The sequence below is a fragment of the Mastacembelus armatus genome, chromosome 7, assembly GCF_900324485.2.
Source record: "Mastacembelus armatus chromosome 7, fMasArm1.2, whole genome shotgun sequence".
NCBI lineage: Eukaryota > Metazoa > Chordata > Actinopteri > Synbranchiformes > Mastacembelidae > Mastacembelus > Mastacembelus armatus.
Genome location: NC_046639.1, coordinates 21,522,690 through 21,536,234, shown reverse-complemented (window position 1 = coordinate 21,536,234; position 13,545 = coordinate 21,522,690). Strand labels below are relative to the sequence as shown.

General features: G+C 37.2%; 1 protein-coding gene and 1 long non-coding RNA gene across 8 annotated transcripts in view; one reads left to right on the top strand and one right to left on the bottom strand.

The window, feature by feature from the left end:
• Positions 1-2,268: 2,268 nt before the first annotated feature.
• LOC113145265 (solute carrier family 41 member 3-like) overlaps positions 2,269-13,545 on the bottom strand; it is a 36,503-nt gene continuing 25,226 nt past the window's right edge. For 5 of the 6 annotated variants that reach the window (XM_026331761.1, XM_026331759.1, XM_026331758.1 and 2 more), the window contains 6 exons: positions 13,362-13,508; positions 12,777-12,921; positions 11,979-12,058; positions 9,273-9,407; positions 7,237-7,385; positions 2,269-6,290 (listed from right to left, as the gene is read on the bottom strand). In XM_026331761.1, the coding sequence (XP_026187546.1) occupies positions 6,117-6,290; positions 7,237-7,385; positions 9,273-9,407; positions 11,979-12,058; positions 12,777-12,921; positions 13,362-13,508 (830 nt within the window). In that variant the 3' untranslated portion in view covers positions 2,269-6,116. Of the gene's footprint in view, positions 6,291-7,236; positions 7,386-8,986; positions 9,181-9,272; positions 9,408-11,978; positions 12,059-12,776; positions 12,922-13,361; positions 13,509-13,545 lie in introns of those variants that run through there. The other variant, XM_026331764.2, reaches the window with a different exon arrangement.
• Positions 8,193-13,191, top strand: LOC117152669 (uncharacterized). 2 transcript variants are annotated; one of them, XR_004463111.1, is made up of 3 exons: positions 8,193-8,528; positions 8,665-8,732; positions 9,235-13,191. It is a non-coding gene; the product is annotated as an uncharacterized LOC117152669 (long non-coding RNA). The 2 variants fall into 2 exon arrangements; XR_004463110.1 differs by having other exon boundaries at positions 8,193-8,732.

The following is a 13,545-nucleotide window of genomic DNA, read 5'->3' as shown; positions in this document are numbered from 1 at the left end:
AAATTGTTAAATTTTAAATTTTTCCTGCTTTTGTAAAAAAAAAATTCTAATGCATTTGCATTAATACCACGTAAAACACAAACTGTGAACTGCAAAGCTAGCGTAACCCCATTAGTCAGTGCAGAGCACATCAGCTGCTGAACCTGCATATTTCTAGTTGTATATGTGAGCATGAAATTCATCTTAAAGAAATAACTTTTATAAGTAGACATTCCATTCCCATTTGAACTATATCACACCTATATACTGTAGTACAGTCCTTCTAATGAAGAAGCAGTTAACATAAAGTCTAATCTATTAGAATGTCTTGGGGCTAACATGTCTATAAAAATATTAATGTAGGAGGAACGAACTGGAAACATTTAGTCGTGAGATTAGAACCTGAATCTGCACAATTATTCTAATGCAAGATAGTGGACGCGGAACTAGCAGGAAACAGTTCAGTCTCAGCTCTGTATCTTCCAGATATCTTTTGTAAAATATTTAACTTGTCAGAAAGGCTCAGGCAAAGCCACACTGGAGACATTGCTTTTTTGTGCTTGTAGTTGTGCTTTGAAAAGTGCAATATCTGTGTGAGACGATGTGTTAAAAGCTATTTATAAGTGACTTCTTCTTTTAGCCAGACCTTAAATTTTGTGCTATCATGCTTATACTGCATTTTATTCTTCAGTTTGACTGTGATTGCCGTGGATTACAGGGTTTTTAATGTTCTCCTGTGTAGCAGTGCATGTGATTTAAGCCATAATTTGCGAGAAGCTGTGACCTGCCAAAGACAAATCGCACGCTTTTTCTTCCTGCTGGCTCAGTAACATGTTGTGCAAAATACATGTTTTGCTATTTAATTTCCCTTTTCCTCTGGAAAATACTGATCACAAGAAACAAAAAGCTTATTGTTTTAGAGAGAGTAAACATAGTATATGCAGCTCAAATGCAGACGCTGCTGTGTATAAACACAGCTAGTAAGGCATCATCAGACATATATAATGTATAAATATTCCTTTAGTCAGACCAGTTACTTGATGAGTCATTGTGAAATGGTGAAAAGAACACAAACTGAACAAATCTCATGCACCAGTTTTTGTGCCACAAAAATGTGAATGTTATACCTTAAGTGTAATGATTGGCTGGCTAACTTGAAGTTCCAACAAATACAATCCCTTAACAGCAGCAGGTGTGGTCTTTTTTTCATGTCTTATTAGAAACACAATCATGTCTCCGCTATGATGGGAGGGGAGGCTTTCATTTAGGTATACTGGACAAAGGTTGACCTTATTTCTCCTCAGTAACACATAAGGCTGGGCGATATGACCTTAATAAAAAATCCCCGTTTTTTTTTTTTTTTTTTTTGTTTGTTTTCCCCACAAAAAATCCGATTTATGATTTAACTTGTTTTTTTCTTTTTTTTTTTTCTTCCCCACTTTGCAGCAATTTCTGGGGTATTGTTTGTTCTGCGTCTGATGCCACAAAACCGAACCAATTCCAAATTACGGATGGCACTGTGCCTTTCTTGGGAACAAGTTCATCCCTGCTCACTGCCATGTTGTTTGTGTATCAACGGATGTTAGAGAAAACCGATTTTCATTCAAACAAGTCGATGTAAACTACACATTCGAGTTAATTGAATTGGTTTATCGCCCAGCTCTAGTAACGCGTATGGTCAGCTTGGGCAGAGACAATCTTATCTGAAGACTTGTGTAGATAAAATTGTCTTGACTGGAGTGCTTTGGTCAGCCAGAGGAAAAAAAAACAAAAAACCTAAATACCTAAACCTAAATAGTTTTTAGACTGGGCTTATATAACAAGGTTTGTGTAAAGTAAAAGAAAAATGTGGCTCTTTTAAAAAAAAAAAAAAAAAAAAAGTGAAGCATTCCGCTCTGCTGGAGAGACAAAAAAAAAAAAAAAAAAGCAGGGTGCCAGACGGTTTGTGTGGAGCAAATCCCTGACATTAAAATATACATCACAAAATATTTCTTTATTCTTTCTGTAGTTTGATTGGCTGCCATTTCTCTGTCAGCTAACAGCCGCCTCCTTCTTTTGCAGTGGTTTAGTGACACTGGACCTCTATCATTGACACTATTATACCAGTTAGAAATGTAGTGTTCATTTGCATTTTCCTTTGCTGATATTTTCTTCAAATCAAATGTAGAGTAAATTTAAACCAAATTTCCAGTTTAAATTTACTCTACATTTGATTTGAAGCCTGACTAATTTCCAACCTTTTTTGACCAATTAGGTGATGGGAATGGCCCCCAAGTGACATAAATGTACTTACGCTTTTGGTTTTTATTCAAATATAACGTTCCATAGCTTCAAAATCACATAACGCTCATCAAACATTTGTCTATAACATTTGTTCAGATTCCATATTTCACCTCTGCACACACATAAGACACAACATACTGTAGGTGTGGAAGCTCTGGTTACAATAAACACAGCGTCATTAGAAAATAAAGTTATTTTAAAAGCCGCTACACACATAATGTGGCAGTGTCAAAGTTTTGAAATACAGTGCAAAGTTTTCTACAGAAAGCAAAACTGTTTCACAATTTAAATTAAGCTGTTTTTTTAACACGTGACTGTAACTGTGAAGATTTTAGATAAGATAGTTGACATGAACTGAAATTCTCAAGGCAATCTTTACAATTAAAACAAAAGTGGAAGTTTTAAGTTGTGCAACTCACTGATAGGGCTGGATGATAAACCATGTTTTTAATTTTATAGTAAAAATTTCTGGAAATATTACCTATTCACTTTTTAGAGTGAGTTAGTTAAATTTGACTCAACGTACATACCTGAACTCATTAGGCTGCATCTTAGCTTAGCATGTAGCTGAACTGTTAGACTTCCTATGTTCAAAGCTCAAAAAATGTCCCTGCCACCCAAAATTTTATCATTTAGTATCTCTTATTTTAAATGACAAGTTGTGATTTTACATGGAAATAATGGGGCATATTGGAGAGTTCTGATTGGCATATTACCATATATATATTTTAAGTTTCAGAACCCAATGACACCTAACTGGGCATTTAACCAATTAGCTGTGTCCAGACCTCTAAAACCTTATAGTGGCCAGACTATAGATACTTTGGACAAACATAAGATACGAGCCAACACAATAATGGAACTAGATGCAGTCATGTATTTTGGAGGAAATTACAATCATTATACAATTATGATACAGATTTAGGTTCCATCATCCAGCCCAACTAATTGATGCACTTTTTTGCTGGTACAACATAGTTTTAGGTGTGGTCTAAGTCTCAGTATTACAATGTCACATTGATACTTTAAGCTTAAGTGAAAAAGACTAATAGTACATATCTATATTTCATTGCCTCCTGTGTACAAAGTATGTGTAAGCGTTGCAATAAAATATTTTAGTAAAGCACTGTCACCACTGATTTACCTCACATAAACATTCAGTCACTGACATCACAGGCTATTTAAAAAAAAAAAAAAAGCCTCAGATTTCAGTGTTTGAGATCTGTCTCTAAAAAACAGGTACAACTAGAAACACCAGAAATGCAACAACAGTAAACACCAGAAATGCTTCATGTGATCTGAGTGCAGTTTTGAGATACTGTGTAAATCATTGAGATGAAGCTCCTACAAAGTAATCAATGCTAATATGACAGCAAGGATAGACACACAGGGAGTGTGCTTCAGACTATATACACTGTAAACTAAATTCTGGGATTTGCAGTTAGCTTTTATCCAATTGCAATCTTCTGTGCATTTATAACTGAAATAATGTATTGTACATTATTTCAGTTATTCCAGTTATTTCTTGCAAATGCAAGATCAGATGTGAAGATGCATAAACTTGTATCTAAATATTAAATTAATGAGCATTACTGTGTCCAGACAGAATATGAATTTTAGACATGGTGTAATTTGATGCATATCTTCTTTTCTTTTTCATAGTTAATGGTTTTCAAAGGTTTTATTTTGTTGTAGGCTTGTTTTGTCATTGGCCTAGTTCATACATATGCAGGTATTTTAACTCTACATAACTTTAAAATACATTTTGGCCTTTTGTCCACATGCAAACTGTAACAAATGGAAACTGATCCTTTGGAAAGCTCTTATTCAAAAACAGTTTTCAGTGCTTTTTTTTGAAAACCGAGTTTTTGTTTGTAACTTCAGTATGTGGTGAGTATCTACTTTGACTTCAGGATGTGCAGTGTTTTTTCCGTTGTTTGATGAGGCAATTTTGTGCAATGGCAGACATAGCAAAACTAGTGGTGCGCATAAGATTTCTAGCATAGACATTTATTCTCTTAAAACCCTGACGAACTGAGGTGTCAGAAAGTACTGCTACAGAGGTCACTGGTAAACCTAACCTTTGCGAGCTGGTGGAACTAGTAATACATTTTTTTTTCAGACTTGTTGGTTTGGCATGTATTTCACAAAATAGATGTGTAAGTCTGGACCAGGCCTAAGTTTTTGTTTATAAATTAACTGAGTCAGAGGCTGAGCTGAATCAAAACTCTCCAGTGTGTGCTTTGCTGTCTGAACACTATGCATTGGCAGTATGTACACTCATTGCTGTAATAATGAAGTTTTATGGTTTTTGATGGTATGACATCATAATGAACGGTGAGGATTTGTGAACCCTTTGTTAAAGGGACTGTTTATTTAACATTGAGTGGCAGCACAAAACTCACAAGTAAAATATTGTTTTAGCATCGTGATGGTCTACCATATAGTCAGAGGTGTTGACTCATTTTCAGGAGTTCAGGGTGCATTGTTGAAGCGTTTGGGTCTTTGTATTGTTTGAACATGGCAGTTTTAGTTGCATTGTATGTACTCACTGTATGTGCAACAAAAAGCATGTTATCATCTGCATATTACTTGTTCTAGACAGTATATGTGATGAATTTTGGGGCTTTAAGTCAGAGCTGTGAGATTTTTGCTGGGGAAGAAAACAGGTCCTTCTCTCACCTGTGCATGTTTAGCTTTTTAGTGACTTGCTGTGAAAATGACTTTTTCCTATTGGAAAATTGTGGAAGAAAGAACCATTATTGTATCTTAAATGTTAAACCTTAAAAGAAAATTTCAACAGATTTGCTTTCTTGCCAAGAATTAAATGAGATTGATGCTAATATGCGTTTGGCTACTTCCAGTAGTTGTCTACCTTGGCACAGAATGGAAACAGGAGGAACCAACTGACCAATGCAGGTAAAATCCAACTACAAGCACCTCTAAAGTTTACACACATTATATCTTTTGTTTTTTATTTGCCAAAAAATAATAATAAAATGAAAAATAAGTTCCTGGACAAAAAAAAAAGCTCAGCATATTTTTAGAAAAATTTATGTTTTGGTCTTTGATGGATTGAAGAAACGATAAATGTGTTGGTTATTGAGCTTCAGAGGTGCTATTAGGTGGATTTTGTCACATCAGCAAAGTCCCAGGTTAGCAGTTTCCTCATTTCCAGTCTTTGTACTAAGCAACATTAGCCATAGTTTCATGTTTAGTGTAATGAATGAGAAGGGTATAAATCTTCTCTTTGGACTCAATTTTTTAGTCCAAATGTGTCCCATTCATCTGAAACGATGATAGTTATGAAAATTGCAGTTATTAATTTTCCATAAATAGATCAACCGTTCACAGTAAAGACGACTGATAAACATTTCTTCAGGTCTACACTGCTGATATGCTGTCATGATGTACTGTTGCTGTAGAATCCCCTGATGATACCAAAAAGGAGCTGAGAGAAAAGGTGAGCACAGAGCCATCAAATTCAAATTTACTTAGAGAAACAAAAGGATGATTTTAAACTGAAGTTGAATACAATGTAGTGGGTGGTGTGAAGGACAGAAAACTAAATCAAATTTTTTGCACTCAGATGAAAGAAATGGATTTAGGTGGGCAAGTTCAGGCACTGAATCCTCAATCCAGATGGATGGGTATAAATGGTGGTTGTCACCTGTGCTGCTTTTCCACAGTGAAAAGGTTTGAATTTGTGACAAAGACAAATTCCTTGGTATTAAACTGGCCTAGTGATAAAGACAAGATGCTTTATTGATCTTTTAAAGCATCGATGTGTAAATGCAACAGAACTGGTGCAATGAGACAGTTGATGGAAGAGTTCAGGGGTAAAGGGGAAGAATTCATAGACCCAAGCTCTGAATTAGGGAGACGCAGCGGAAACAGAGGGCTAGGAAGCCAGTGCCCAGCAGATCCCCTAAGGCAGTCAGATAAGGGATGGAGAAGTTGTCAGGGTCCAGACTCCTCCTCCACATCAAACGGACAATGAGGTCAGCAACATAAAGGAGGATAGCCACCTACCGAAAAAAGAAAATTTAGCTGAACAGGCTGAGAATTGGAGCAAACAAATCCGATTTTTAAAGCTGTAATCCCCAACATGTACAGAAGCAGTGAACATTAACACTGGTGACCACTCCATTAATTCCTAGTGAGGGGAATTTCAGCAGCTCATGTTGGGTCTGTGGAAACATAGTGTAGATAAACTAATATGAAAATGTAGATTTTATAATTTGATTGAAAGTACCTTTTTATAATAAGTAGGAAAAAAATATGTAATTTAAGTAGTTACTGCTAAAAGTAATGGACAAACAATGGTGAGTTATATATAATACATAAATAGATAAAATGCTAAAATCAGTGGAAAAATTATGAAGTAGCCACAGTAAATAAATAAACCAATAATATAAATATATCCATTTTAGTTCTCACTTTTAGCAGTTTACCACTAAGAACTTTTCCAAATCAGTTGAATGGTAAACTGTGTCTAAACTCGTGACTGGAAATGTAGATAAAAAAGTAATGGATCAATGGTTAAAAGAGCTAAAACAAACATCCAATTGTATGGAATAACTAACTATCAACAATCTAACAATCAAACTTTCTGTGGTGACCAGGGCAGGAGAGCAGTATGCTTTGGGTTCTGTCCTGGAACAAATCTTTATCTCACTGAGCTGCTGAAACACCAATACCTGGCACAGGTCATTTCGCAGTTAGGTAACAGGTTGCCACCTGCAACCATTTTTATTAGACTGTGCTGAGTCTTTTAATGTACCTTTTTACAGTTTGTGTTAGAGGGTCATGTGAAATGGCAGGGCCAACCGAGGGCAAGCTAAGGGCCAGTGAGTTTGTGAGAGCTCATCAGGAAAATTATTTATTTTATATATATGTATTTTTTTTTATATTTGCAGTGAATGAGGACATGACAACATTTCACAAATTGTGTGTAGGGATGCACCAGTTCACCTGTAGCAGAGCAGCACAAAGGTAACAGATGGTGAAGGCTATTGTGATTGGCGCCTCCTCTCCCTGCAGCAGAGAGATGGCATAGAGGAAGACCAGGTGACCAGGGATAACCAGCATTAGCAGCACGCGTGCGGACTTCGAGTTTACCCCTGGGAGGCAAAAAAGAAGACAGGATTTCATTCAGATTGGTAAACAAGTAGGTTAATTTATTTTGATGACATAATGACTTTGTGCATGGATTTCCTTTGCTATTAACTCAATCCCATGTCTTTTTTGAGGTGTTTGTCAAGAGCAAATAAACTCTTCTGGGTTTTCTACTCCAAGCCAAATCCATTCAGTTCTGAAGAGGGAGATCAACTTTAGAAAGATGTCTCAAGGTAAGTTATACCTGATGCACTCAAACTCAGAGAAGATGTATTCAACCCCTCAAGACATGCTATGACAAACCAAAAGGCAAAGTACAGTAGGCAGTGTTGATTTAAAGTCACTGATGTTCCTGTTACTTCTGGCTTTTTTGAGTATTTTTGCTTATTAAAAATGATACTCATTGTTCTCATATTACAGGCACATGAAATTGAATGCTGCTCTCAAATATTATATATGATAAACCAAGGAAGTTATTTGTATTGATATAGAGCTGCATTTCTGGCCACGTGGTGTCTGTGAGTAACTTTCAATGGCGCAAGGATTGAGATACTTGCCTGTGTTCATACTCCCTCACCTTAAAGTGAAAGAAGCTAATAAGACACTTTAGGGCTGATGGAGGGCAACATGGTGGCTGAGTGGTTAGCACTCTTGCCTCACAGCAAGAAGGGTTTTCTCCAGGTACTCCAGTTTCCTCCCACAGTCCAAAAACATGTATGTCAGGTTGATTGGTGACTCTAAATTGCCCATAGGAGTGAGTGTGAGTGTGTGAGGTTGTTTGTCTCTATTGTGGCCCTGTGAAGGACTGGTGACTTGTCCAGGGTGTACCCCTGCCTTCCACCTGAACGAGAGCTGTAATGGGCTCCAGCAGATCCTCGTGACCCTGGTTAAGGAATAAGTGGGTATAGAAAATGGATGGATGGGCTGATGGAACTGCAAAGTCAGGTGATCACTTTCTGTTTGTGTCATATTGTAAAATCTTTTGATTATGGGGGTTTTATTACAATCTTTATTCATGAGCATGGTCTTTCAATTTGAGAGAGGAATCTGAATTCATGTCCATTCATGTTTATGATGCTTTCTCTCAAACTCCTGTCTTTTCACTTCAACAGGCTTTGCTCAGTTTGTGCTCAAAACTCAACTCTCAGGTATCACATTGCACAAATTTCCTGTCTTCCTCGTATTCAGGCCACCACTGTATGCTCTCACGCTTAGATTATTTTTGTCACAAACCTGTCAGCAGAAAGTCAGTTTCACTTTTGTGGGGTTTGCTTTACTTCTTAGAGCATCTCTTACGGGCACTTTGACAATTGGACTAGAGAAGCAAGGGATTGAACCGCCAACCAAACCTGGTTTGTAGATGCTGCGCCACAGCCACTCCATAGCAGCCTGTTTAGTCATGTTCATTTGCATTTGTTACCATGTCTGGCATTGTCTGTTGGTTTGAGGAGCTTAACAGGTTACTACTCAAAAATCTGATAGCAAGAGTTGCAATCTCTAAGTGTTCAGCAGTGCTGGAGGACTTGAGGCATAAGCATAGGAAAGCAAGCAGCTTTATATCAGAGAGATCAGTTTGATTCAATTTCAATTAAATTTATTTGTGGAGCACCAAATGACAATACAATCAACTCCAGGCACTTTATAAAAAAGCAAAAAACCAACAATTCCATTTAACGGACGAAACCTCCAGCAGAACCGGACTCAGTTTGGGCAGCCATCTGCCTCAGCTGGTTGGGGTGAGTGGATAGAGAGTTGACTGACAGTTCAAAGTGCAAGGACAGTTTTGAGGGAAAGTAAAATCTGGAAAGGAATGCATTTCACTTGAAACTAAAATTTCAAATGGTGTTTGTTTAGGATTTTGAGTATACAGATGCTACAGTGTGCAGTTTTACCTGAGGAGAAGAAGGTGATGCAGGGGTTGGGCCAGTGCTGCCTCATCTTAAAGGGCAGCACCCCTGGGATGCTCCAGAAGTGCAGGTATGTTGAAATCCTGCTGGCCTGGATGGCCACCAAGTTACCACCCACTCCTACACAGAGGAAAACAAAGGACAGTATATGAATGGGACAATTTATTTCTGGGAAAAAAAAAAACATCCTTCAACAAATGACAGACCAAATTTTTTCTCACAGATTAAGAAAAAAAATATATAAATTTTGTGTTTTTACAATGTACTGAAAGGCAAAGTTCTTTCCATCTTACAGTCACTAATGGTTAATCTCTCATTGCCTCTGCACAATTTAAGCCAAGTAATGACACAAGCCTGGCTCAGTTTGTTCTCTGCAAACTGTGGCTGAACATGAGTCCATCTTAATAAGCCACAGTGGCTAAAAAAATAAAATCTGGCCAGTAGAGTCACAGTAACTGAAAAAAATGAAAGTGTTGAATCCAAACGAGCTCCACCCGATACCTCAAAAAGACGACAGCAGCAACATGTACGTATTGGAAAGAAAACCTAACTGCATGCAGCCATATGGTTCTGACAGTGAAATATGACTCTGGTTGTACAAAAACCGTTATGTCTCTTTTCACAAATTCTGGTGGATAATTTGTTTCTGACTGACTTTGTGTCAAGATGTCTGATCTGTTTATGTCATGTCATTTTAACATTTTGAAATCTTTCCCAGATGTTATGAGCTGCAAGGCAACCAAAAAGCTTCATCGGGGTTAAACGTTCATTTACAGACTTGAGGTAAGATTTGATCCTTTAATTCTGGTGTCAATTAAGCCTCTCTCTTCACTTTGCCAAGTTTTATCTGAATGCAAAACAACTTTTCCAAATATCCATTGGTTTTAACAGTTTGCTTTAATTGCAGTGTTCACAAGGATGTCTGTGCCTAATTCAGCTACATCAAACACCTTTTCAAATTATTTACCCCAAAAAGTGACACAGATGGTTTTTGTGAGATGGAAAGGACTTGAGGGAATTTTAGTAAACCATAATACTGGTTTATATGCATGCCAGTGAGGGAAAATGGGAAATTCAAACCAGATTGAACAATTTAGGAGGAAGAGAGAGGTTGAGAAACAGAGGGAAGATGGGCAGAGAGAAAATCAGAAACAGTGACACAGAGTCGAAGGTTATTAAAGGCCCTGTCAGCTGTGCCAGGACACTGGGTGTGTACCATTAGTGGTTTATATCGACTTCTCCCCTATACTGCATGCTTCACTTCACAGCCAAACCACTCATTCTCAAGACCACTTCTTTTTGCCTCCATTTCTCATTGCATTTTCATCATTCTAAAACAGCATTAGGGAATAAAAATCTGCTTTCTATGTAAATCATGTAACTTTTAACATTCAGACAGTTTATATTCTTTACAATTCTTGCTAGGAAATGCAGTTGGGTTAGTTTATAGAAACAGTACACAGTGCAACATGCTGTTTTCTCTCTTTCTCCAAAGATCAACAGGCCTGCTGTGCCTGGTTGCAGTTCTAATCTATAACTTGACAATCACTGTTTAAAGAAGTAAAGAAGAAATTGATTGAGCTCCAAAGGTGGGTGTGTTTTCATGTTTTGTTAACTATTACTTTTGAAAAACAATGGTCATGTATTTCTGTCAAGACAGAAGTGGAAAGCTATCAAAGCAGTTTGATGTTGCACATGTTGGCTTTGGCGCTTCTAAAAAAGCTTCTCTTTTGCTTTTAAGCTTCTCTTTGGTGCTTTTAAGGCTTCATTTACAGGACATTGGGCAGCTCTACATGTTTCATCCCATTAAGTAGAAATCATGTATGTTCAAGCCAGACATTTTCCAAAACATAGCATATGATTTTAGGCTGGTTTCCTACCTTCCAGACAGCCACTGGTTTCACCTCATTTCACAGTAACAATTCAAATCAACTTGGAAAAAAATGATTGAGATACTGTAAATCATCATGTATGGTTCTTTAGTTTTAAGCAGGGGTGTTATAATGTTATTGTAATTATTTGGGTAGGACTTTTGGCCAGTGTCTGTAGTACAGGGGGTTTGTATCAAATACCCGATCGTATAATTGTTCTCTTATTCACCAATTTGTTATTGGATAATTCTTGTTCTAAATCTGAATTTTAAGATTGACTGAAAGGTTTAGTTATTTTGAATCATTTAAAGGTCTGTTTTTACTTTTGGAACCAAAACACTAAACACAGTTTTGTTTTGTTTTTTTGCACAGTCTAAGACTCGAGAGTCACTTGCTAGACAGGGCACTTATCAATGTAAGAAATATCCTTACAGTTACATTATTGTATGTCTTCTGTGCTCAATTTTCTGATTCCATTACTATTGAAAATGCTTTACAGCCATTATCTTTCCAATGTCACCTACTAAAGATTTTCAATTTGGTCACGTGAAACGACTAAATAATAAAATGTAGGTGAGAAAATTTTAAAAAATAAATTCTGTTGCCAGTGGCTATCTGGCAGGAAGGAAATGAATATAAAATCATTTGCTGAAGCCTAGGTGATACACTATATGACCATGTGTATCCAAAGCAACTGTTAGTTCATTAAACGTTTAATTTAAGATCCAAACTCCTGATTTTTCCCTCCATAACACTGACCTGATGTCCCTTTTAGATAAACATGCAAATTTATCACTGATAACTCTGATAATCAGCTTACCATTGATGACAGGTGTAAAGACAGCCATGCCCTCAAAGTTTGGATCACTCACTGTCTTGTCCAGAATAAGGCCTCCAAAACTGGAAATCACACACACATACACAGGTAATTAGAATCCTATGCCTTTCAGAATAAAAGTAATCCTATTTAATTTAATTAGTTCAGTTCAGTGGTCTGACTGTCTTATCTGAATTACCTATAATCTGCAGGGATACCGTTACTTTAAGCAACACTATGTAACTTTTGCTCACAGTTTCCCCCATCTCGTTGAGAAGTGCAATTATCTGTTACCAGTGTTGTAAATACTGTCACTGTAACAACTTCCCTGTGGTTAACGCAATACATGTGAATTTGGATTCACCGGTTCCATCAGCTTAGAGTGTGAGCCCGTCTGATACCGATGTGTGTTTGGTCACTGTCTTTCTTTTCTTTGCTTCCTCTGCCATGGTTTTGAAAATTTTGTGTTAAATTGTTTTGTCTTATAGTTAGCTGTTGGTTAACTCAACCAGGCTACGAGCTGTTGCAGCCAATGCGAGGCCACACAGTAGCAGTAGAATTCATCTGGTCAAGAGTTGTTCTGCCACTGAAATAATTTCAGAAACATTTATTTTTAAGTTCGAAAAACGACATAGTGTTGCTTTAAACAGTTTTTTATATACACCTTGAAAAAGCACATACAGATATGCACAAAATGATTATGCTGCAGCTACACAAATGTCTCCACAGTTTCGATACATAAACATGTGAATAATCATCCACAATAGAAATGAGCAAATGTGAGTGTGTGAATATATGTACCTGCTAATGGACATGGCTACTATAACCGGCTGCCAACCTGAGCGGAGAACTTCCCTGATCTGAGGGCTCTGTCGAGCCACCAAGACCCAGAGTGGGATCAGAGCCAAGAAGACCAGACACACCAGGGGTGACAGGTACCATATATCTGTAGAACAGGAACAGGTGACATGGTGAAGTATATTATTGTACAATATTTTGAAATATTGCAGTCTGCCTTTCTTATACAGAGTCAGTGTAATGTAGTGTCAAATAAATGTGTCATTAATGTACAAGGACAGCAGTCTACATTCACTAAACAGCCTGGAAAACGGGGAGGTACTGTGAATACAGAAGACTTTTGCTGCCATCTTGTGTTTTGTTAATTGGCATGACAAGTTAAAAAAAAAAAAAAAAAAAAGGATGTGGTCAACATGTTTCCTCTAGTTGAAACAATATCAGTAATAAAATCACATGACAGTACCACAACCCAGACATTCAAATCATCTCTTATTGGGAAAGAAATGTCATTAAAAACAGTTACGATACCCGTAAGGTGCACAGACAAATATATCATAAATTGCAGCTGAGATTTCTGTATGTACATACCTATATACTCATAGAGTGTGCTGCTGATCCCTGCCAGCAGGGAGAGGGTGATCAAATCCCCCAGACTGGCAGCAATAGGGGTGGCCACATTATCAGGGTTGATCCCCACCTTCCTGGAACCGATGATCACTCCAATCATCACCAGGCCTATTAAACAGAGAAAAGCAGAATAAGATGAATGAAA